The 27,511-nt window shown below is 33.9% G+C and overlaps 1 protein-coding gene across 1 annotated transcript in view; it reads right to left on the minus strand.

Annotated features, from left to right (window-relative positions):
- Nucleotides 1-23,672, minus strand: part of Taf5 (TATA-box binding protein associated factor 5) — a 93,275-nt gene extending 69,603 nt beyond the window's left edge. Inside the window, exons 1-6 of the mRNA XM_090388144.1 lie at nt 23,242-23,672; nt 17,592-17,701; nt 14,379-14,457; nt 11,816-11,894; nt 8,681-8,804; nt 2,077-2,195 (exon numbers count right to left, since the gene is read on the minus strand). Of these exons, the coding sequence (XP_090244270.1) occupies nt 2,077-2,195; nt 8,681-8,804; nt 11,816-11,894; nt 14,379-14,457; nt 17,592-17,701; nt 23,242-23,457 (727 nt within the window). The 5' untranslated portion in view covers nt 23,458-23,672. The remainder of the gene's footprint in view (nt 1-2,076; nt 2,196-8,680; nt 8,805-11,815; nt 11,895-14,378; nt 14,458-17,591; nt 17,702-23,241) is intronic.
- Nucleotides 23,673-27,511: the final 3,839 nt, after the last annotated feature.

The following is a 27,511-nucleotide window of genomic DNA, read 5'->3' on the forward strand; positions in this document are numbered from 1 at the left end:
CTTGTGCCCCTGCTACTACTTTCCCGTGACGTTTCCGGTTATGGGTTCCTATGCGATTCACGTTCCTTTAAATGTTACCTACCTCCCCTAAACGTCTGTACCAATATTTTTGAGACACCCTGTATATACACTGTGTACAGCCCTGGTAGTTAAGGGAGAATATCTTCAAATATAGCTGATTATATTATTTATATGGTTGGTAATTATATTTTGATTTGATAATACTGAGGGCTCTGCTAAAGTGGTAGCAAAGTAGTAGTAGAGATAAAGTGGTAGTAAAGACATGCTGGAGGAAAATGGTTATTGATCAGTTTTTTATATAACATTCTGATGTTATTGACAATTGTGTCCATATTGCTACAGATAGTTGCTATCCTACTACATTGCACTAGGATAACGTTGGCATGAACTCCTTTAGATATGTTGGATTGCCACTGTGCGAGATTGACTACACTGAAATGTGTCAAGTTTATTGCCTTCTCATTCCCGATACTCTTGACATTCAGAATAAAATCATTTTTAAACCATATCAGATTACAAAGTGTTATGTTTAGTTGGTACTGTATGTATATTAAGCTATGCATGTAAGCATAAACTTATTTTTATTTTGCTAACCTGTGGATAATATTCTTCTGATTTTCAGCATCATTTAATTTTGTTAATTGGTAAGGTAATAAAAATGTAAGTTTGACTTTTATACCTTCATTTTTATAGACTGTGGATAATATCCCTCCAATTTTTGCTTATTATAATTGCCATTTAATAGAATCAAAACTCAATTTGCAAACATGATCACAATCAACTGGCAATTACTCTATTTTATGGCACCAGCATAAAAAAAAAAATAATAATAAAAAAAATAAGTAAATGCTGGCTCATTCGAATTACTGACGTTCGGATTTAATGCTCTACTGTATGTATATCGATATACTGATTATTTGTTAAAACTTTATCAAAAACTTTCCAGTAGTCAGAAGCACACTGTTTCCCATCTGATACACACATTTAACAGTAATGGACACATACTTAATACCTGCTAACGCATGGGGATGGTGGTAATAGTAGTAGCCAGAGAATTAAAAAAAAAAAAAAAAGTGGAATTTAATGTATTGTACAGTATTATACAATACTGTATAAAACTTCATATAAAACTAATTGTACAATTAAAGTGAATAGTATTATTTCTGGATCAGCGAGTTGTGAAATAAATGCAATTATTTTACAACAACAGGAGTTCTGGGAAACCAAAGTATTTTTGTCAATGAAAAAAAAAAAAAAAAAATTATACTCATGAGATAATGAAGACGAGGTATCAGAATTAAGTTTAATGGTAATAGTTGCTAGATTTAAAGTGCCATTGATAGAACAATGCTGGAAACAACTGTAAGCAAATTATCATATTTTCTTTGCAATGTCAGTATAAAATTATTAAAAAAGATTTAACCCCCTCAACACTCAAAGACATTAAGTTGGTTTTAAGTTATTGCAATGTAAAGTCTGTTGGCTCAAACACAATACATAAGTGCATTGACTAGAACCCTTCTGTGTGTGTAACTGTAATGGTAATAGAGGTTGGAATAAATATTTGAAAGGAGCTTGCACATATTGGCTTTTCTGGCACATGAAGCAATTACCTATTAATATAGCCACAGACTCTTGGAAACAAATTGTTCAGTAGAGAAAGGTTGAGAAAAATATATTTATTTAATTTGTGAACATATTGGTTCATTAACAACTTGACTGTATGCAATTTTGAGAAAAAGATTTAAAAACTGCCACTCATAAGTTACTTACTAGGAGAATCCCATAGTAAAGATCTCAGTTAAGTTGGTCAAAGTTAACAAGACTGGCACAATTACTTATATTAGTTATTTAATTTTCAGTGTAAGATCATGACACAAACACCACACACAACTACGAAGTATTTCAAAAAATCAAAAAAAAAATAAATAAATAAATATTATACCATATATAGCCCATGTATGTCACATCAATAGAGCTAAAGAAAAGGTTCCTTTATGTTTGCATTAGAGTAAAATTAAATTTTAAAAAAATCAGAGTTCATATTTTGCTTACCATCTAGATACAAGTGCTCTTGTATAATATTTTGCAGAACTTGATTTTTTCTATCTTGTAGATGGCGCTTGAGAAAGTTATAAGTATCTCTAGACATACGTACAGTGAATTGTCCTGATCTATTAAAAGATAAAAATAAAACTATCCACTTAGCTGAATTTCATCTTTTTAATTTTTTATTAAACTTTTAAAGTTTTAAATATTAAAATAAAATTTTAATTTTAGGTTTTTAATTATTTTTTTTAATAAATAAACCAGACATACTGAATTACAGTCAAACTAATTAACTATGCAAAAACTACATTACAGTTAACTTGATATTTTTGTTCAGCCACATTCAACTTTTTAAAAAAAATTGAGGGGGGTAGTGGTAAATATGTATACACCAAATGTATATACAAGGTATTGGCAAAGTGGAGGCCTCAACAAAATTAAAATCTAGTCACCACCTGCAAAAATGACTCCACATTTATAAATTGATATACCAATATTTTCATTATTTTGCTATATGTGGGTATGTCTTCCCAGGGTTACTGACAAATTCTACCAACTTGTGCCTAGTTTCTAGCTGGCAATTTTGTATGTCACCAACAAAACATCTGCAGGCATATTTCTATATATGAAATTGCAAGATTATTTCTATATATATATATATATATATATATATATATATATATATATATATTGTAAATTCCTTATAGAACTTTTAAGGAGACCAGTCCTAAGGAGGATTATTTTTCATATTCTGTCAATATTTTGGTATAATGCTGTCATTAATGAAATTTACTGATGCCAAGTTTAACATAAATAAACAAAGAAAAGAAACCAATTAACATACCAACATGGAAAGTGGATGAACAATTTTCGATTAAGAAAAAAAAAAAGTGAGCATGCAAATGTGATGATAAATGGCTAAACTGAGTTATAAAGAGCACCCACCTATTTTCAAAACTTTAGTTAATATAAAATAAAGAATGTAACATGCAACTGGAATGCTTTCTGTGAAGTAAACAAACTGCACCATAAAAATGACTCCTAGAATTTATTCTCTACCATCCCTTCCCAAAACAAGAGGAAGGAATGTTATATCCAGATTTATTTTCTCTTGGCACCTTAACAAGGAGCGCTACAGACATTAAAAAAAATACATGGCCCTTCACAGGACTGATGACAGGCCTGGCCCAGAATAAAAGAGTAGAACAATGTTATAAGCAAGAATTTGCTGTATATATAAAAATTCCAATAATGATAGTCATCTCAAAATCTTCTAGGCATAGCATAATATGATTGCAATGAACAGGACTGTCAAGAGCCAGCAGGGGCCCCAGGGCCCCTTGACCCCTACTTTTCTGTAATGCATGGCATTTCTGCCCCATATTTTGAAAACTGATATTGTGAGACAGTGGACACCAACAATCATTTTTCTTCACTTTTGAAGTATAGTAAATTCATAAAGAACACTAAAAAAATACAAACAGTTTGTCATTAATGGACCTATCATATGAAGTCTGCTATAAGAACACGTACAGTGAATAACTGTCACTATTTTATCTGTTTTGTCTCCTGAAAAGGTTGAATTCTACTGTCCAAGATGAAGGACCATATTAATAAATACTATTTAGCCACACCAACTCTTTTGGAAACATAAACCAACTGAAGTCAGATACCGATTATGATTCCCCAGTGACATTCCCAATTATGCCCCTCCCCCACCACAGTGATCATCCTGGTAGTATAGTAGTTTTGCAATTGGTTTATAATGAGTCCAATGAAAAAAAACTAACAACTGAAAAGCTGCACATCGTTTAGCTTTATTTAAAAGATGAAACCCAAAGAGAATTCATTTGCAATACTCTTGAGCTTTTCTGGAACAATGCACAACAATAAAATTACTGAATGTATTATCTTTGCACAGCTATCATTTCAACTAAATGACAGATAATATTATCTGTCATTTAGTTGAAATGAGTAGTTGAAATTAAGTAGCTTTGTACCTTCATACTCAGTCCTTGATGACTGAGTATGAAAAGCGTAAAATACCGTTATAATGACTTGCTCTGTGATGTTCTTCCATACTTTACGATCCATGGCGTCAGTCCTGGCCTGGTTAAGGTCGAGACGTCGGCTCTTCAAGTCATTTTCCACTTGCTTGGCCCACGTTTTCCTAGGCGCGGTCCGTTGGATGCTCCATTGGGTGGGTCGTTGTCTCCAAAGGAGTGTGGATGGTATTCTGTTCGTGCCCATTCTACATACGTGGCCAAACCATCTAAGCCTTCGCTTCTGGATATGGTCGGCAATGGTTGGTTGCTGTTGGCATCTGGTGCGGATGGTATCATTAGTGATGCAGTCACGAAGTGAGATGCCCAAAATCTGCCGCAGGCATCGCATTTGGAATACCTCAAGTTTGTTTAAATCTAGCTTGAGACAAATCCATGTTTCTGATCCGTAAAGGAGAATGGGCAGGATCAAAGTCCGGAAGAGTCGGGTTTTAGTCTTTGAGGAAATGTTGGTCCTCTTCCACAGACACCATTTGAGCGAGGCGAACGCAGTGGCCGCCTGTCCAATTCTGCTGTGGATTTCCGTGGTGGATGCAACTTTCTTCTCCTGGACCAGCGACCCAAGGTATTTAAAGTCCTGCACTTGCTTGATCTGGACGCCTTCGAGATAGATGGTGGCTTGCGACCCATCTGTTGTCGGGGCCTTTGTCTTATCAGCATTGATTTTCAAACCGTATGGCCGGGCAATGCGGGCAATGTCGTAGAGGATGTCCGCGGCTTCAGAGTCGTTACCAGCAAAGATAGCACTATCATCGGCAAACATCAGGTCAGTCACATAGTGATCCTTGTCATATTGTATGCCCCGTCTGTTTCTGAATGCTTGCCTCATAATGGTGTCGACCACGATGTTGAAAAAGCAACGGGGAGGCTACATCCCCTTGGCGGACTCCAGTTTGGATGGTAAATTCCTCAGATAAATCGTTCTGGATGCGCACCTGGCTGGTTAAACTGTTGTATGCAGTTTGGAGGAGTGTGATGACTTTTCAAGGTACATGTTCGACCTCTAGTAGTTTCCATAAGGCAGGCCGATGGACACAGCGAAAGCATACTTAAAGTCAATGAAAACAATGACGGTTCGCTGTCCACACCGGATCCTCTCCTCCATCAGCTGACGGATGGCAAAGATTTGATCACAGCATCCTCGCCCGGGTCTAAATCCCGCCTGTTCTTCGACTGGTTTGCTCGCGATGTTTTTGCAGCCTTGACTGGATGATCTTCATAAAGACCTTTGAAGATCATCCTTTGAAGATTTGAAGGAGGCTGATGCCACGGTAGTTCTTGCAATCCCGGTTATCAGTTGTAGTGGTAACGGCATTCAAAGTAATTGGCAGAAGTTTTAACATCTATTGCATAGTTCACAAAGCAAATATTCAACTATGCAGTAATTTATTGCATTTACAAATTTAAATCAGTTAAAAAACCATACGTCTTTATGTAAGAGAAAAACAAGCTGCTTTTTTCTTTGTTGAAAGAAAAATCTTTTAAGAAAGGTAGCATTTTAACTAAATCAGGGGTACGTAACACAACCCACAATACACAACTCAGGGGCAGTCCATAACCATGTGGGCAGCTCTAAATGTTATGTATTCTACTGAATTTAAAAATACAGTTTATAATTACAATTTCACACTGACTTAAAAATAACCATTTTTAGTAATACAGTAAACTCCTATCATAGCAATTTTGAAGGCTTGGTCCCAAAGAGCATTATAAGCTCCTACTTATAATGTTATAAGTGGGACCCCAACTTTTTTGGGGGATATTTTTCATATTTTGGATATTGATTTTTTAGATATTTCTACAATGCTTATGAAGCAATGGCTTATATGCAAGTTAAAGACCTACACATTTAATGGATTATGCCTGCTTTTTTTTTTTTTTTTTCTTTTGGCACCTTCAACCTTTTTTTTGCTTAAAAAGAATGAATTTTTAAAAAGATTAGTAAATTAAATTAAACATATCTTGAGTACTACTGTGTAAACATGATAAATGTAGCATTAACATAATATTGCCATTAATGAAATTTACTGTTGCCATGTTGAACACAGTGTGTGCATAGCATTAGGGGAAGGCTCCTCCAGTGGTTTTCCATATCTATGCATGGAAAGTGAACAAACAATATTGAATTTAAAAAAAAAAAAAAAAAATGCTAAGGTTTGATTGATTGATTTTTATGGTGCATGAGCAACTAAGACCATGATGTGCCATATCCAAAAGGCTGATGAAAGTAAGGAAAAGCAATGATGAATAGCTAAGTATGAAAGTTAATGTTAAATATGAAATAAGTAACCTGCAAACAAACTGCATGATTAAAGATTTCTAGAATTTAGACGCTATCATCTTTTTCCCAAAGCCAAAAAGGAGGCTTATATCCAGGTTTATTCCTTCTTGGGACCTTAAAAAACGTGATATAAGTAGAAAAGTGTTTAAAGAAGAATGCTATAGTCATTAAAAAATGCATAGCAGTTCACAAGATTAACTATGGAACAGAGAGCCATAAAAGTGCAATAGCATTTTTACATCCCATAACAACACTACAAGCAGTAGTGTTGTTATGGGATTGATTTGAATTTACTGGTGCAAAAACAACTGTGGTTATACTGTGCCATGAAAAAATTAAAATTCAAAAGTAGACAGAGATTCTGGTAACCTTAAAAAAAGGTTGCCTCATCAAATTGTTATATATACACACACACACACACACACACACACACACATATATATATATATATATATATAACAATCATTTTAACTAGCAGTACAAGTTTAAAAGTATATTATCTAATTTAGATACGTGTGTATATATTAATAGCTTGTAAAAAATTTTTAAAACTGCTAACACATGGTGTGACTGGGCCTTATACACACTGAGTGTATAAGGCCCAGTTAGATGAGTAAAAGCAGTAAAATTGTTGTAATGGAAATTTACTGTATTTGAGTTTTCTGTATTACTTTATAATGATGGTTTATATACATCTTCCTCAATATTTATTTTATAATAAATATTTATTAATAATATATTAATATTATTAATTAATATATTATTAATAACCATATAATAAGAATGATAGTGACAAGTAATAATAATCAAATTTCTGTATTTATTTATTAAATATATAAAAAAAAAATTTAACTGAAATCATGATATTGATAACAAAAATTAAATTATATTTTTAAAAATGCATAATCAATGGTGAACAATAATCTTGAAGTCTGCTAGAAGAACATGTACAGTGCATAACTGTCACTACTTTATCTGTTTTGTCCCCTGAAAAGGTTGAATTCCATTGTCCAAGATGAAGGACCATATTAATAAATACTATTTAGCCACACCAACTCTTTTGGAAACAAACCAACTGAAGTCAGATACCTTTTTTTTTTTTTTTTTTTTTTTTTTCTACAGCAACTAGAATATTGAATTTTTCATCAATATACCAGCCATAATTATGTACTCATTTATTAACAAATTATTTAATATTTATTTTAAAATTTTCCATGCAAACAAAATGACTTAATTTTTGAAAAAACATTAAGATGCTAAAAATCATTTAATACGCAATACACATACCCAGCACAGCATTGTACAAGACACATATCACACTTCTTTAAGGTGTTTCTTATTTCAGTGAGGGTGGAGATGAATACAGACATCGTCACTTCCACTGTCATCTGAAATTTCAATATCTTCATAAAAATTAACAGCAGCTCAGACTTGCTCAGTTTTTTTTTTTTTTGTTTTTGGCTACTTTTATACTGGACTGTAATGAAAAACTTTACTGGCACCAATTCTTTATCCAACAATTGGGAAAGGGCAACAAAACAATCTAATAAAGTCAAACATCAGCAAGCTTAAGAAACAAAACAATGTACACTGTGCTTCATTTCTTTTGCAGAATTTATAATTCATAATTATGGTTATTTAATTATTTATTTGGTAAAGTATATAATTTTATAATTATATACTTTGCCAAGTGGGTGAGGTCTGACCACAGTCTCATTCCAATTTTATAATCAAGAAACAAAATCTCTCATTTTTTTTTTAAATACCAGGTATACAATGACTACTTTATTGCTTTTACAAATTTAAATTAGTTGAATAACATATACCTTTATGTAGAAGAAAAAATAAATAAACTAAAAGAGATACAATAAACTAATCATGACATACTCTCTCAAAATAACTTTAGCTTTTGTGCTATCCTTACAACAAATAAATATGATTGGTTAACTAACATTCTTTGTGAGGTTCCTTCAATTATTAAAACTCATTCAGTAACAGAATTCTCTCAATGGTTTAGTGGCCATACAAAGAGCACACCATACCAATGTTAAAAGTTGTGGCAATCATAAAATGAAGTCCTGCAAACCTGTAATGTAATGATGTCCTGCAGCTGACCAGTAATGATGTCCAGTAAACTGACCTGTAAAATTCTAGGCAACCTGATGCCTGGATTTTTCAAACCCTGGTGTTCTATGTCTACTGCAAGTGGATAACAATAATAAAACAACAGTTATGACTTTATGTTCAAAGCAAATATGACACATACCTAAAACTGTCCATAAATCCATTGCCTTTCATATGTTCCTTTTTCCTTAAACAAGAGAGTTTTTTGATATCATCAAGATAATATTCTTCTTGATCAAGAATAAATCTTTCCATAAATCGAATTGCTGAAATATATAATGAAAACATAAAGATAATATATATACATTTTAAGCTTAAAAAGTTGAACATATTTCACTTTATTAAAGCTGTACAATTAGAGCAATAAGAATTTTACTAATTATAGAGTTGAACTCTCAAAACCCACAGCAGTGATTGACAGCCTGCTTCCTAGGCAAGCTATTATAAAATTTATTACATTGTTTCATTATCCAGCATTGATGCAATTAGGTAAGTACATAAAAAATCTGAAATAAACTTGACTATACTGGAAAAGCAAGTAAGATTTCTGGCATTAGTTTTTTCCAGAAAGTCTGAGAACTGATGTATAGTTTGCAACTGCTAATCCTAAACAATTATCTAAATTTTGGTCCATGAGGTTCACAATATATTTATTCTCTATAAAATTCATGGTGGAAAACACACTGATTCACACAAATACATTGATCTGAAATAAAGTTATTTTTAATGCCAAATCTCTCAGAGTTAGGTAGTGAGTTTCTAAAACCACGCCCCACCCACAAAAAAAGTAGACATGATTTTTTTTAAACATGCACTATGGGATACCATTAGCTGTCTCTCTAGTCAAACTCGGCCGCTCGGATGTTAACCCTACACTTAGGTGGTTATGAAAGTACTTGGTCATCAACACTGCACATAACATTCAGCATTAATATATAAACAAATTTTGTAACATTATAAAAAAAAAAAAAAAAAAAAAAAAAAAATCACAATTTTTGGTTAATAAAAAAAAAAAAAAAAAAAAGAATTTAAAAAAAATAATAACAGAAAAGGAAATGGACAACCCAAGCATTTCCCTCCTCCCTTAGGTAATTATCCAGCTGACCTTTGAATTTCTCCAAACTGTCAGCCTCTACCACCCATGTAGGTATAACTTATTCCAGTAATTTATAACTCGCTGGCTAAAATAAAATATCCTGCAATCCAGTCTAAATAACTGCCCCCGAAACTTGAAATTATGGCCCCTTGTTCTAGAATCATTTATAACCATGAAAATTTCATCCTTATTCATTTTGATTATGCCTCTCAGAGCCTTAAACACCTCAATCAAGTCTTCTCTAACATTGCTTAGTTTCCAAGCTATTCGAAGTCTTTCCTCATATGGGCACCCTTTTGCCGATCTCACCAGACAAGTTACCAGTCTTTGGACCATTTCAAGAAGAATAATGTCTTTCTTTAGGTGCAGTCTCCATACTTGAACCCAGTATTCCAAGTGTGGTTTAACAATAGCCTTATATAATGGGATTATGATGTCCTTATCTCTACTAGCGATTGTTTGATAAATCATCGATGGAACACCTTGGGCCCTCCTTGCAACCAGTCTACAATGCTTGGAGAACTTCATATCTGACTGTATCGTAATACCAAAGTCTCTTTCCTCCACTACCAGCTTTAGTTCAACTCCATCAAGTGTATAAGTTATTTTGGGATTACTGTTACAGATAATGGATTCCAAGATATGTACAAGGAGTGTTAACTTATTGTCATACTTATTACTTATACAGGCAGAAAAAGGAGCAAAACCAGTTTGAGAGACTACATGGGCGTTTTGCCAATGATATACAGGCACTTTGCTAGCAGATATAAGGAAGTGATTATCCCATTGTATAAGGCAATGGTTAGGCACATCTTGAGTACTGTATACAGGTCTGGTGGCTCATTTTAGTAAGGATATAGAGCTGCTGCAACAGGTACATAGAAGGACAACAAGACTGGTGAGGAAAACAAACAAAGAGGTCCTCTTACTAAGAAAGAGCTTCAGTTCTGCAAATTGCAGCATCTAGAGACTAGGCACTTGCATGGTGATCTGATTGAGGTGTTTAAGGCTTTGAATGGTTTGAGCAAACTCAATGCAGATGGGATTCTTCCTCTAGCTCAGACTGCATACAATTGGACATAAATTCAAATTAAGAAAGGATGGTTACAGAACAGATGTGCAGAGGTTTGTCTTCAGCCAACAGGTGGTTAATTGCTAGAACAGGCTTCCATCCTTTTTTGAGGAAATGGATAAATTCAAGGAAGAATTAGACAAAACTATTAGAGGACAGATAAGTGATGTGGTTTTTTTTTTTTTTTTTTCTGGATACTGTATAAGCTTGCTTTCTTGCATCATGTGCCACTACTACTAATAATAATAATTTCATTTTTTTGTGAATATAGCATAAGTCCTTATTTTGTTACATCCTTGATTTATAATATTCAATGATCAGATCTATAAATTTTAATAATCATTTCAAAAACTGATCATTCCAATTTTTATATACAAGGACATATTTCAAATATTTCTGTCAACTGTAAACTAGGGTTTACAGAGAAAAATTCCCGCCACAATAAACAAGTAATTTTAATTTTGTTACTGTGCTATTTTCAGAAAATGACTTAATTTTAATATTAAAGTTTACTATTTCTTCATGTAACTGTTATAATTGATCAGATTAAATAACTGAATTCTGGTTATGCAGAGGAAAGATTAGTAACATGGGAAGCATCATGTTTGAAGAATTATTTCTATTTACTTAAGGATATATAGCCTGGCTGCCTAATAAAAAATTTCCAAAAAAAATATTTGACTCCCAAGTTCAAAATTTATGCGCTATTCCAAATAAAAAGATATGTATTCAACTATTATGTCAATTCAGTTTCCAAAATCAAAAACAAAACAAGCCAAACAACTACTAATTGCTTTTCATCAAATCATTGAATTCTTAATGAAATGAGAAGTGTTCTTACATAGAATTAATGCTAATTTGTTCTTGTCAATTAGCATTTTTTTTTTTTTTTTATTACAGATACATCTCATCATGAAGGAAAATAAAATTAAGAAAACAAAAATTTGCAAAGAGAGGCAAAACAAAATATTTAACAATATCATAATAGTCAAATGACCATATTTCCTAGCCTAAATGCACAACACCAACCAATATAATACTTAAATCAACAGTTAGGATACAGAATCAAGTAACAGTAATCAATTATTTATTAAAACTAAAGTTCCTACCTTGCTGTTCATGTTCATTATAGACCAACTCCAAATACATATGAACAAAGACAGGATAGAGTACCATTGCTAATTCATGCTAAAAAAAAAATAGGAAAAAAAGTTTATTATTAAAACACTATATTTAATAAAATTTAAATGCAATCACAGAACAAAAAATTCTTAATTTCTGTTACTTCTTTTTCACACAGGTGCATGCATGTGTGCTTGCAAGCACGGACAAGAGATTCCAATACTTAAATCATCAAGTTTCTTGAATGATGAATTTGAGCACTTACATTAGTAATGAAAATGGCTACTCTGAAAGTTTAAAAGATGAATACCTACAGTGTACAGTTATTTATGCTTTCCTATATTATAATAATAAAATTGTTTCAGTAGAAAAAACTATTATTTCATTTGATTTATACATCTCTTTAGTAAACTGTATTATTATGATATGCATATGTAATCAAACTGGATTATTAAACAAAATTTTAAATTTTTAATGTCTCCAATGTGAATAATAGTTCTACATTTCTTTACTTAATATAAGAAAAATAAAAGAAAGAATTTTTCATTTCGGAATATTTAATGGAAAAGTTTTTTCCTCTTCTTTTGTTCTTTGTCACTGAGCAATGGAAATCTAAAAGAACAAGAATTTGGATCTGTCTAATTTGCATCTTGAAGGAAATGAGGGGAATTCAAAAGTTTTGAAACTTGGATATAATAAAGAAATATATTCAGGCATAATTTTATTTTCTATATAATGTTCTTGTACTTCAGTGCACTTATTCCATTTTTTATAAAGAAATTCAATATTTTTTAAATAAAATTCTGATACTGTACTTGTTCCTCAAAATAGTCACTTACAGCTGGCTTGACTGCATCATTATCATCTGTTCCAAAGGTTAGATTTAAAATTTATGAAAAGATAAGTCACAGGAGAAAAATTTGAGAGATCTGGCTACTCAAATATATTTTGATGGCATTCTGAACCATTCTACATGAATTAGTTTGTTTTCAAGTTTTGTGAGACTCACTTGTAGCTACTCTAGCTATGTGTAGAACCTCAGGACTGATCTTTTAAATTCTACCAATGGACACATGCATCCTTTTCTAGTAATCTATGAAACCTTCAAATTTAGTGTACCACCTCATTACTGTAATATAATAAGAGGTACTATCCTCAAAAGAATTTTTATTCATATTTTCTTTGGATTATTTCCTTCCAGATGCAAATTAGATAACAGATTCAAATTCTTGTTCTTTTAGATTTCCATTGCTCAATGACAAAGAACAAAAGAGGAAAAAACTTTTCCATTAAATATTCCGAAATGAAAAATTTTCTTGTATTAAGTAAAGAACTGTAGACATATCATTCACATATTTAAATATAAATATAATTACCCTTTTATGTAACTGAGTTGTAAAGCTTTTTAAATGCCACTCATATAGAAAGCTTTTACATTATTCTAAAATGACTGATGATATATTAAGGATTCCTTATGTGCTGTGAGGTAACAACTAGATCATAAGTATAGCGTAGCTTAATTTTCAGCACTCACCTCATAGTAACCTGCTTGGTTTGATGAAACTTATAACAGGTACATAGTAGTCATAAAACTTTTAAATTCTGATTACGAATAGCTATTAATCGGAATTTAAAAGTTTTATAACTACTATGTACCTGTTATAAGTTTCATCAAACCAAACGGATTACTATGAGGTGAGTGGTGAAAATTAAGCTACGCTATACTTATGAGCTAATTATTCAAAAATAAATAAACTGATAACCTGTAATTTAAGCAAAAGGTACTAGTTAACATTCTGAAAAATTACTGAATGAAAACAACACTAAAAAAAAGAATAATAATAAAATAAAATACATGTACATGATTCATTTGTAAAGGATAGAAACTGCTACAGCAAAAGCAGTAAGTTATTGGTTGACAACAGTAATGTTTATGATGTACAACCTTTATAAATGGCAGGACAAATTAAATATCTGTGAGGTACCCATGAGCCAATTTTTTTTAGCTTTGCACAATTTTTAGGATTATTAAAATGGTGTATAATGAAAACAAATTGTCAAACAGTTTTATGTTGTTATTTATTGTAATATTTATACATATACATACATAATTAATTTTATTAATAAGAAAAATGAAATACAAATTCAAGATAAAATTACAATTATAATAACAAAATACAAATACAATTCCAGTAACAAAGACTCGAATATTTTATTTTTATAATATTTAATAAAAGATTTGATATTGATTATTTTTATCAGTGAATCGCTATCTGGATCAATATTTGTTGTAGCAATCACAGAGTATTTTCTAAATTTATGTCAGAAATTAAATTAATTAAAAAAAAAAAAAAATATATATATATATATATATATATATATAATAAATGGCCTGCAGTTTATTATATATATATATTTTGAAATGACCACAGGCCAGACCACGCACATTCACGGGTTGGAGTTGGCCAGAGGTTGCCCACCCATGATATACAAATTACTTATATCTAACTGAGAGTTGTTTTCCTTTAAACAGGCTATTTGTTTACTTACCCGGTAAGTATCCAAAGAGGACTCAACAAACTTTCTCAAGTTTGAATATGTTTCTTCATATATATCTGGATCACCTTCACTGTAAAAAGTAATCAAGCAATATTTAACTTCATTTTTAATTTAAAAACATCATAATGATACACAACCTACAGGGGCTTCCCAAAAAGATGCTCAAGTTTAAAGTGTATACATATATATATCAAAATACATGGCAAAATACAAAACACATAGCAATGTGTTTGGCATCTCTGAAATCAGCAACACTGGAGAATGTGCTGCTCGTGGAGCCTGAATGGTTGTTACCAAGCAGAATATTCATGTAGAGGCAAATAATACCTTCATGAAATAACAGAAACTCCATTACTACCCCAGAAATGCAGTATGGCATGATGCTTCAGCTTGAAATTATCACTGGATGAATTTTTTTTTCAATTCTTCCAAAGTGCCCTTTCTTTCCAAGCTTGTCCTCAAAAGCATATAGCAAGCATGCTGAACATTTGCAGTAAGCAATTTAGTGACTGGGCATTCTCAGTGACAACTAAGTTTTCTGACTTCTTATGGAGTTTTCTTAAGAATACTATTTACAAAAAAACTATGCACATACACAATTCAAAAAAATGAAGCAAGAAATTTTAACAGTTATGAACAATATCAATGAAGAAACTCTGGCTGGAGCAGCTAAACATTTACAAAGACAACTAAGGAACGTTCTGGATGCCAGTGGAGCATTTACTGAAAACAGTTTTCGAGCAATTTCTACTCTCCCAAAACTGCTGAGTTCAGAAACATCATACACATTGATATACCATGCATTCTAGTAAATATACTCAGTTAACACTGGAGCATATTTTTGAAAAGACCATGTGAGTGTATACAAATATATAACATAACACACTGATTAAAAAAAAAAAAAAGTTAATGCATACAAAATATTATATTTCAGGTTCATTAAATTTTTCATTTCTTAAATTAATTGAATTATCCATTTGTAGCAGAAGCAAAAATAACTAATTATCTGGTTTCCAATTAACTGCTAATTGATTAACTAATAAAAATAATTGTTTTCACTTCACTGCGTATATCTTCCAATGTAATATTCACACACTGAATATTACATTGGAAGGTATACATTGTCAATGATTTCATAAGAGTTTACTTATTTCTTTCTGGATTTTAATAACATTGATATATAACACATATTTAACATTTCTGCTTCAATTAATATAATAAGCAAATGGTAATAATTCATGATTTACATATTAGTAAACTGATAACAAAAAAACAAGCAAAAAGCAATGACTATGTGAATCGTGAATAAGCATATTTCACTTCTAAACATCCACTATATTGCCCATTCGTTCCGCCAATCAGCATACAGCAAACATAATATTCAGCACTTCAGCTACAATATACAATACAATACGTGCATTGCCTATATGATACATTTGATAATATATGCAGGATTTCTTTTAATCCGGGATTTATTAAATTATAAAAACAATTTTAATGGAATTTGGAATGGCTTGACAAATATTTCTAAAAGAACCAAATATAAAATTTCATGAAAATTGATCCACAGAGAGTTGAGATATTACATGCACATGGATGAACAGACAGATATGCTGAAAACAAATAAATGCTTTACACATATATACCTAAAGAAATGCAAATCGTTGATCTAGATTTCAAAGTTTTATTACTATTGGATAGCACACCAGGTCATCCCAAAGATTTAAGTCATCCAAACGTTGAAGTTATGTTCCTACCACCACAGTTGTACTGTGTTAATACAACTTCTTTCATTCAGCCATTAGATCAAGGCATTATATATCCACCTTTAAAACTCATTCCATCAGAAAATCTTTACGATGGATTTTGGAAAAAATTGATTCCAAATCTATTGAAGTAATGGAGGCATGGAAACATTTCTCAATTGTGGACTGTATCAGAATCAAAGTTTTTTCGCTGAAAGAAGTCCTGTATAACACGGTTTCGCACAACACAACATTTTACAGGAATCTAATAACCACATTATACAAGGGTTGCCTGTAGAGAAAGATTTGGGAGTTATGATATAGACAGACAAAGTTCTCTGTGCAGTGCAGAAAGACAGTATGCTGATTTTTAAGTAATTGCTCAGAGAGATAGGAGATTACAATTCCACAATATAAGGCAATGAGAGTGCACTTGGAATACTATGTCTAGATAATCAAACTTAAAAAAAACACACTGAGACTCTTCCAAAGGTCCAAATGGTAGTCACACCTAAAAAAAAGACAGAGACTTATTCAAAAGTCCAAAGATGGGCAACACTAGTTTATGTTGTTGTTATTGTTGATACAGAATGTCAGCATTTAAGACCATATTGCACTTGTATTTACTGTATTATTTATTCAGACTGCAAAACATGTAAGGTGTTTGAATGAAAAATGTAAGGTGAATGAAAGGTGTTTGAATGTAAGGTGAATGAAAAACAAGTAAGTTGGCCCTATTGGGCCAACTTACTTGTTTTTCATTCTGAATAACTTGGAGCAACTTGCAAGAAGAACCCTAATCCCTCCACCCTGAATTGAAAAGGCCTTTAAGGATTCTTACAGGATTAAAACTGAGTCCTCCCCAAACAAGTAACTGACAAAACCACTATGCTGTCATAAAGTGAAATTAGAAAAAGGGCACCCACTGAGAAAATACTTCAAAAATGAGAGGTACAGAGCTTGGTAAATAGGTAACTTGAGGGGGATCTAACTGAAGTTTGTAAAGCTGAGAATAGAATAAAATGAATAAAGGTAAAATTTAAGGTATTAAATGTCTAGAACCTGTGTAAATAAATTCAAACTAAGGGGAATGAGTTTGACATGGGACTAAGAAGTTGTCCTTTAGTCAAGTTATTACTCATTGAAATAAGTCACCTCCACAGGCAGTTGAAACAGCTTGGAAAAATTCAGCAGGATTTGTACATTTTTTTTTTTTTTTTTTTTTGCATTTCCCATGTGGTGCAAGAAAACCAGGCTTTTAAGGACTGGGACCCTTAACCTTTTAAGTCAACCAATTCTTGTGCACTTTTTCAGTTGGAATTACTGCTACAATTTATTAAAAAAAAATTTTCATACATGCTTCACTTATAGTTATATTCAATTAATTTGTTCCAGTGAAATAGAACTGTTTTAGTATAATTTAAAAAAAAGAAAAAAATTTTACACACACACAAAGTACCTTTTATATGTTGAGAGCACACTGCTAACATCAGAACTATTCTGAGCTCCTTCAGCCAATTTAGCATCATCAAATATTTTTGCTTCTTTCCTTAGGATAAGTTCTGTTTCCTAATGTGAAATAAAACATTAAAGAATAAGTACAATATTCAGGAGCATACAAAGTTACCCGACTGGTCATTAAAGTTCAGAAAAATTTTTAAAATTAAGACCTTGACTACAATCTTTTATGCAATTTTAAATGCATCCTAGAAGTAGAAAATCTTAAACCTGTTTCCTGCCAATAGGAGGACCAATATACCAAATAATATTGTATTCACTTCACCTTTACAAATCCAACTTGCGATATCCATATCAAGCCAAAACTTAAATAAAATCAGTTTTGTCACGTTAACAGATACCCATAAACATCAAAAAACTGCCATGCAATAACATGTATTGGTAGGAAATAGATTTAAGTTTTTATACTTTTGAAACACAATAAACCATTTAAAATTGCATAAAAAACATGGAGTTGAGTGCTTAATTTCAAAAAAATTGAGATTCACCCCACATAATATTCATAACTGGGTTATTTGTTTGCTTGTATACTATTTCTTAGCTAAAACAGAGTTCAGTTATTTTTAGAAAAATGAAAATATATTGTTAAAATAAAATCTAAAGGTGGATTTAAATTTCTCACATGTACTGCAAAATGACTATCCTGATGAAAGCATTAGAAATGGCTTCATGTGAAAGTAAAAGTCTGTTGATTGCCACTAGAATATAAAAAGAATTACGCTTAAGCCACATCAAAAATGGGAGGAACTTCCCCTGACCACACAATTTTACTGTGTGGAGTTAGGGGTCCATCAAAAATGGAAGTTCCTCCGATTTTTGATCTCACTGAAAAGTTGAAGAGAGATGTTAACAATAGCTTAGTAAAATAAATATTGAAAAATGTAAAAAGTATATTTTAAAATGTTTCTTGGTGATCTCTCTCTCTCTCTCTCTCTCTCTCTCTCTCTCTCTCTCTCTCTCTCTCTCTCTCTCTCTCTCTCTCTCTCTCTCTCTCTCTCTCTCTCGGGAATTTTTGACACCTGCACAGATCACTTCATAGGGCCTAGTATCCACACGCAGCAATTTGCAAAACCGATGCCTTTCTTGATAATAAGCACACCTTTCTTCCCCTCACCAGTACCCATTTGAGCAGCTCTATATACTTCCTAAAATGAGGTCTCCAGACCTGAATGCAGTACTCAAGATGTGGCCCGACCATTGCCTTATACAATGAAATAATTCTCCTCCTTATCACTGCTAGCAAAATTGCTGTATATCACTGACAAAACCCCATGAGCTGTCCTGACAGCCTGTCTGCAATGCTCTGAAATTTTCATATCTTACTGCACAATTACTCCTAAGTCCTTTTCATTTTCCACTATCCTGAGCATAGTACCACACAGCTGGAATGCTACTCTGGGATTACTGCTACCCATATGTAGTACCTTGCATTTGTCAATGTTCAACTTTAACTGCCATTTCTCGGCCCATCAGCTTAATTTTTCTCGATCTTGTTGCAACAGCATACCTTCATTACTGTCATTAACCACCCTGCCAACCTGTATCATCTGCAAACTTAGATAATCACTGTCTTTTCCCACTCAGCTCAGCTATCCCTTTATCCATAGCAGTAACTTGCCCTTAAATGCCACACTACTCCAATTAGCAGTCCTTCACATGTGACAGTATCAAAAGCTTTCCTGAAATCCAAGTTTCAAAATTATTTTTTGCATCCGGTTCCTTTGTAACCACATCGTAGTAGCCAATCAAACTGGTCAGACAAGATTTACTGTTAACAAACCTATGCTATGACTGAAGTATAACTTCACTCCTGTCTAGATGATCCTGCATCACTTCTTTGTTCAGCGACTCCATTATTTTTTCCCTGGAACAAAAATTAAGCTAATAGATCTGCGATTACTCGTCACACTTTGTTCCCCTTTGTGAACTGCGGATATGTTTGCACACCGGATATCCACAGAGATATCCCTTGTATTTAAGGATGCTCTCAAAATTATGGCTAAGGGTCTGCTTCCCTCTTTTGCTGCCTCTCTTAATATAACTGAATAGACCCCATCCACCCAAGGTGCATTTTTTATGTTTAACTTCAAGAATTTCTCTTCCACTTTCCTCTCACCTCTTTATTACAAAATCATTTAGCTCCCTGTTAAGAGTTTGATAAATTTCTAGCATCCACTTCCCTAAAGAATTCCCCATGTGTGAATGTAGATGCAAAACACCTATTCAGTTTGTTAGCAGCCAGAGCAGGATCATCAACAGTTAAACTATTGATATCAAGTAGACCAATGTGATTCATCCCCTTCCTTCTAGTGTTTACATAAGTAAAGAAGTCTTTGCTGTTTTTCTTTGTATCCTTCGTCAAAAATTTCTCATATGCCTTGGCTTTCCTAACCTCCTTTGTGACTTAATTTCAAACTAGTTTATATCTACGACAGAATTCTGTATCACTTAATAATTTATATGCATCCCATACCTGGAAGACAAGAGAGGAAAACAACCATCTTTAGCCTATACTTGGTTCCTTTAGAAACAAAATCATGGAGAGTACATATTTAGTCTATTAGGAGAAAAGTTACTAAATTTAATGAAAAAAAAATTACATTACTGGTACTAGTGAGGGATCAGAATGATTAAAATATAAAAAAAGAGTGGCCAAAAATGGTAACTTTAGTAGCGAATGATTGAAGGCATTTAAATCTGGAAATTAAACATGTATTAGTCAGCTACAAATTTATTATCCAAAATGCTGAATCAATATCCCATTGCATTTTAATGCCTCAGCGATACATATTGCAATATTAGGGGCTGGTAGAGTTAGGGTTTCAAATTTTAATGAGAAACTTTTGCAATTTTTTTTGTTTGCTTTTTAATGAGAGGCACATTTTACATAAAAAAAAGTCTAGGATAAAGGTTTCTGAGATATACTAGCAATATTTTAGCATGATTTTAGAAATAACCAAGACTTTTACACTTCAAAAAAGTTTTCAAAGTAAGTTCTGCCTTGGGGTTCAAAGTAAGTTCTGCCTTAAAGGGATCCAGAATTTCTTCAAATGTTCCATTAATTTTATAATTGACTTTTTATTTAATTTGTACACATTTTTTACTGCTTTTATTGATATTCAATTTTCGTGGAAAATTTAGATTTCCAAAAGGGGTTCTGCATAAAAAAAAAAAAAAAAAAAAAAAAAAGAAACCCTGGACTCAGAAAATATTCCCTTGGATTGGAGAAGTGCCAAAGTATTGCCGATACATAAAAGCAATCAAGGAGTAAAGTGGGAAACTACGAACCAGCTTTGACCTCAGTGGTAGAAAAAATCATAAAAAGTAGTGGTAAAGAAAATAGTGCAGTACAGGATCATTTAGATAAAAATGAAACTCTAAAAGAAACACAACATGGTTTTTTAAAGGGCAAAATTGTGTTTAATCAACCTGATTAAACATTTTAATTGAGTCACTAATGAGCTGGAGGTAAGAAAATTGACATTTTTGAGTCATTAGTCTCAATCCCGCAAGAGAGAGATTATTGTACAAGGTAGAAAATGCTGGAATCACTTGGAAAATCCTTAAATGAATCACAGAGTGGTTACAGGGCAGGAAGCAGAGGGTATTAATTAATGCTTACTCTTCAGATTGAGCTAACATAAGTGCGGCTCCGTGAAGTTCACTGTCTGAGATCCCTGTTGTTTCTGATTTTCTTAAATGACTAAGGGATAAAAGGTGTGGAAAGCCCTAAACAGTACTCCATTGGAAAAACTTTATGGATGATCAGGAAGGTGGTAGCTATGTTTTAATGCAGCAAGATGAAAGGGATTTCGGAGTTACAATACAGTCAGTATGAAAATTTGAAAGAAATTTAACCAGACAGAAAGGAAAGCACATGCTTTCCTATCAATAATTCATCAAGCATTTGCTTGTATAAATAGAGCGGTCCTAATCCTACTGTATAAGGCAATTGTTGCACTTGGAATGTGTTCAATTATGCAGACCACACCCCCCCCCAAAAAAAAAAAAAAGACTTTGCTTCTTGAAAGGGTCCGAAGACAGTAAATTAGTGTGGCGAGATTGGCAAAAGGTCATCCACACAAGACAAGACTTCAAATATGTGGACTACAGAACTTGGTAACTTGGAACCTAGAGAACTGATTGAAGTGCATAAGACTCCGTGAGGAGAAAGTAAAATGAACAAGGGAGAAATTTTCACTTTCATAAATGATTCCAGGACTAGGGACCATAAATTTAAATTGCAGGTAAGAAGCTTAAACTGGGCTGCAGAAATTTCTCTTTTAGCCAGCAAATTATTAATTACTGAGATAAATTGTCTCCAGAGAAGGTGAAGGGTGACAGCTTTTGGGAGAATACAAAACTTAGTTGGAGAGGTACATGAAGAGAGTCAAACAGATATGTAATTATTTATTTATTATTTCTAATCAATTCTTTATTTACTTTTTTTTTTTTTTTTTTGGCTAGTGTAGTCAATTTGGCTAGTGTAGTCATAAAGTCAATTATAAAATTAATGGAACATTTTAAGAAATTCTGGATCCCTTTAAGGAACCCCAAGGTACAACTTACTTTGAAAACTTTTTTTAAGTATAAAATCTTGAATATTCCTAAAATCATGCTAAAATATTGCTAGTATATCTCAGAAACCTTTATCCTAGACATTTGTTTTATGTAAAATGTGGCTTCCTTACACAATATGGCTAATTAATACTCAGAAGTTTGAAAAAACATTGGACTAGATAATGCTAACCAGGCAGAAACTTGTACTAACTGGAGTTAATTTTGTGGTCATATGAATTTGAACCACAGTCAACTCACACTTGTAGTTCTGGCTATGCCAAACTGAATAAGCATTTTAAAAAATATTAAAAAAGAGAATTATGAAAATTAAACTCAGGATAAATGTAGCTGAGGAAAAAATGAATTTAACTTGTACATATAAACAATATTCAAACTATCTACATATGAAATGAAATACTGTACAAAATGTACTAAGTTGATTATCACCCTGTCCCCACTTTTTTTTTTTTTTTTTTTTAATCCTAAATGCTGAAAATTACCAAATAATTTAGGTACATGTACGTAAAGAAATAACAGTTAAAGAAATTGAGTTTTCAAGTTCTACATGGTTAAATGATATCATTTCTCAGTCTACAGTCAGTTTACTTAGCCTTGACTCAGTCAGTTTACTTAACCTAAATTTGGGAACTGATAGCGTGTTTATTAGATGAGAGTTAAACGATAATAAAATTTTAATATATTTATTACAATGTATTAAGAAGCATTTTTATATTTAACCCTGAGTAGAAATGTGTGTTTCATTTAAACACTACAACTTTTAAATGCATTAGCAGATTTAAAATAGCCAGGGAGGTTCTTAATTTATATCACTTCAAGATGAATAAAATTAAGAAATTCCAATAATAAAATCGCTATAAAGACACAAACCGGGTGGAGAGAGAAAATATTTCGCCTCCCACGTTGGTTTTATATATTTTTTTTCAGATTTCACTCAGCTAAAATCAAAAGTAGGCGCTTCAGACATTACGTATACTGCACATAGTGAAGTCGTTAACCTACATGTTACTTACCTGCAGTTTGTGTTTTTTCAAAAACTGTAGAACAGCAAGTAGCGTGTTCTTGTCCAGGTTGGAATTAGTGCCATCTGCAGAACATGCTGATTCTTTTATTGCAGGATCGTTTTCTTTTTTAACTGGAGATTGATTTTCTACCGGTGGTTGTTCTTTCGTGGGCTGCAAACTATTAGTTTGCACATCAGATACAACAGGCATGGCTATTTCTGCCATCACCAATTGCTATCAACTTTGCATTACCTACTGAAATGCAGTATGCGGAGACACCAGCCAGAAAGAAAAAAACGATATTCGCTTACAGGTTTCAGAATCCAAGTCAAATGACATTTCAGATTCATTCAAATCTCAGATTTTCGTCCTCAACAGCATTGTGAAACCACTCTGACTGCACAACGACAACTGAAGAATTGTAAACATTCACTGTACTTTTGCCAGATCCAAAACTGTCTAAATTGAAGTCCATTAATTCATAACGATAGAGGTCATTGCAACAGTACAGTCATATAAAAGAGCCCAAAATGCGCACAAATGGATTATTTTAAATTGCGGCAACAAATAACATATACAGTAGTAATAAGTTATTTTATGAAACCTCAAATTTTTAAACAGACTCAGTTCATTTTTGCCATTAATGCTACGTTTAAAAAAATGCTATAATGAAGCTGACTTCGCAGTTCAGCTGAGAAAAAGATATGTTCTTGTCAATGATATATAGGAATTTTTCTAGCAGGGATAAGGAGGTGATTATTCCCTTGTATAAGGCAATGGTCAGGCCACACCTAGAGTACTGTATACAGGTCTGGAGGCCTCATTTCAAGAAGGATGTAGAGCTGCTGGAACGAGTACAGAGAAGGGCAACAAGATTAGTGAATGGAACAAACGGTTGCTCTTACGAAGAAAGGCTTAAGTTTTGCAAATTACAGTGTCTGGAGACTAGGCACCAGCGAGGTGATCTGATAGAGGTGTACAAAGCCTTGAATGGTTTGAGCATGCTCAATGCTGATGGGATTCTTCCTCTTGCTCAGAATAATCACCTGAGAGGGCATAAATTCAAATTGAGGAAAGACAGATGTAGGATAGATGTGTGGAAATTTGCCTTTAGCCAGCGGGTGGTTGGTAGGTGGAACAGACTTCCATCCCTTGTCGTGGAAGTTGATAGCCTAAATAAGTTTAAGTCTCAGCTGGACAGGTATTTCGAACGAACAGAGGGGTGAAGGGGAAGTGGTTATGTTTTATTTATTTATTTTACTTTATTATTTTTTTTTTTTGATGATGCTGCATAAGCTTGCTTTCTTGCATCAAATGCCTCTACTAATGCTAATGTTCAAATGACAATCAAACATACAGAGTGTGTGCGTGCCAAAGGCAGCCAAGAGCACACACAAGTAGCACAGTTGGTATAATTCCCGTTCGCCCAACACAGGGTGATAAATAAGTTCGAATTCGAATCTCATCAACGACGGAAAGAATATTTGCGGGCTTTTCTTTAAAAAGTGGCCAAGCGAGTCTATCTCAGGCGCCAGAATAGTCCTCTCCAAGACTCGGATTCTTTGTCCAACAAACAGTCAAATCGAATAAAGAACACACGCACGCACACACACACGCACGCACACACACGCACACACAATTTACAGACATAATATGTACCAAGCAATATGGTCTAAGTCGTTAACCTGAAGTCCTATTACAACAACAGCATCAAAGATAACGAGGTGTTCTATTGTGTCTAGAGCTACCAAGTGACCACCTAAGAAAAAGCCAGGCAGCTATCGATTTGACACATCTGCAGTTCCGCGTTAAGCTAAAAAAAAGGGGTTCTAGCAGAGGAGAGATTATACTTAGAAGACAAATCTAAAATATACTGGAACTGAAATGAAAATATATTCAAAATAATAATCTGCAACTTGTAATTTAATTTTATTGGAGAGCTTCGATCGGTCAATTTTTTTAAGAGAAAACATCCTCCACATAAAAAAAAAAATTTTAAAGGGATGTTAAAATTACACACAAAGTTGCTTCTCCCAGCTTTGACCCGCATACTGTCATGATCATTTGTATACGTAAATTGAAATTTCATTTAACATTTGAAATTTATTATTCTATCTATGTAAAGACAATAGAGATTACACTGAGTGGACAGAAATCATGCGATACCTACCTAGTAACGGGTAGGCCCACCTTTCGCCCTGATAAGGGCAGTCACACTGCGAGGCGTTGAGTTCCACTAGTTCACGAAAGCGTTCCACAGGTATTTTCATCCACGCTTCCTGCACCGCTGTCCATAACTCAGTTGCATTCCTGGGTGGAAGATTCAAAGCTCGAACGGACCTTTCCACAGCATCCCAAAGATGCTCCATAAGGTTCATGTCCGGTGAACGGGGAGGCCATTCCATGGTGGTAAAATCTGAGGAATACTCATCGAACCGTGTTCTAGTCACTACGGCTATGTGGGGAGGCGCATTCTCCTGCTGGAAGGGTCCATTACTCTGTGGGTGCACGATCATGAAGGGATGCGCATGGTCTGTAAGGATGGACACGTAACCTGGACCGTTCAAAGATGCGTCTACACTTACTTGAGGTCCCAATGTGTGCCAGTTGAACACGCCCCAGACCATTACCGACCGTCCATCTGCCTGAACAGTTCCCTGTTGACATGACGGGTGTATAGCTTAGTGTGGTTTCCGCCAGACGCACCCTCCCGTCCTCTCGAGATAACTGAAAACAGGACTCATTGGACCAGGCGAACCATCTCCAATCATCCAAGGTCCAGTGCCGATGTTCTTTCGCCCAGTTGTGGCTTAGAGTCCTGTGTCATGGTGTTAGCAAAGGGACTCTAGTTGGTCGGCGTCTCCCATAACCTATTGCCGCTAATGATCGCCTGATAGTCTTGGTGGAGAAGTTTTGGCACCTTCCTGGTTGAAGTCGGCGGTGATTTGTGCCACTTTCGCTCTCCAGTTGGCTGAAACAATGCAAGACAGACGTCGACGGCCACGTTCAACCATCACCTTTCTGTGCCCACAGCGCTGTCCACGATGACATATTATGCCGCAAATGGCATATTCCCGAAACGCTCTTGATACTGTCGAACGGGGATAGTGCAATTTCTGACCACCTCCGCGATATTGACTCATGCGTCTGGTACTCACTGTCATTCCTCTTTCAAAGTCGATTAACTCATGACGTTTATCCATAATGATATCGAGTTAGGTCAATGCAGTGTACCTATATCCCTGCCAAGCGGTGAGTTGTTCCACTAGAAAGTGGAGTGACAGCGTCGCCTTGCCCAGGAACCAGACATCCTATGAATTCTATCCTTTCAGTCTAATCAATTCTGTTCTACCTAAACGATAACAACGTATATAGAAATGTACTGAACTGTTCAAGTCGTCTAAACAGGATACCTGGCAGCCAAATTGTGTCGTTATTTTATTTAATTTGCGTTCGTTTTGTCCATTAATCGAACAAAAAACCCGAGGTCCCAAGATACAAAAAAAAAAAAAGAAACCAATTATGCAATCCTCTCCCGAGATACCAGCAGTATTATTCTGTGGTATTTAATTAGATAAAAAAAATAATTCCATCTTGATAGAACTCAAAGTCAAGCTTTTTCACGGTGTGGAAGAACTTGATCAAAACCATTGTATTAGCCAGAACATACATCTAAAATGCATCCGGCAGTCGTTAGATATCTTCAGTTGCAAGATATTCCTCCACTTCTTAAGCTCTATCTGCAGTGGCGTGGGCGCGCATGAAACGAAAATCTGGCCAACCGTACCCCTAAAATGTCACACATAGGGTTCGAGGATCTGTTCTCAGTACCATTGCGCAGTTAAGGTTCCCCTATCAAAAAAACATAGAGGTGCAACCTAGAATCTGTTTTCAGGCTAAAACGGGAACCATGAGAGAACAAAACTGTGTCCCATTCGTCAGGGCTCCACGTGACATGTTCATGGCACCAGTTTCCTCGCGCTCCCCGGCGGTTTTGGGTTAATGGGATACAATCTACTGGTTCCTTGAATAGCGTCCACTTCAATTAAGCTTTCTTAACACAGTTCGGTTGGAAATAGTTTCACCTGTGGCTGCAGCAACCTCAAGAGCAGTTAATGACAGGACATTCCGTTTTAATGCTATATTCATATAGCGGTCTGTTCTGTTTGAAATAGCTCTCGGGCAACCTTGGCCAGCTCTACTTGTAATGGTTCCTGTCTCCTGAAATTGTTTCTATAGTGCCGAGATGGCACTGCCTGACAGATTAAGCCAGTGTGCC

This window comes from Mastigoproctus giganteus, chromosome 13 (genome assembly GCF_048544385.1).
Source record: "Mastigoproctus giganteus isolate SK-2022 chromosome 13, ASM4854438v1, whole genome shotgun sequence".
In the NCBI taxonomy this organism is placed as follows: Eukaryota; Metazoa; Arthropoda; class Arachnida; order Uropygi; family Thelyphonidae; genus Mastigoproctus; species Mastigoproctus giganteus.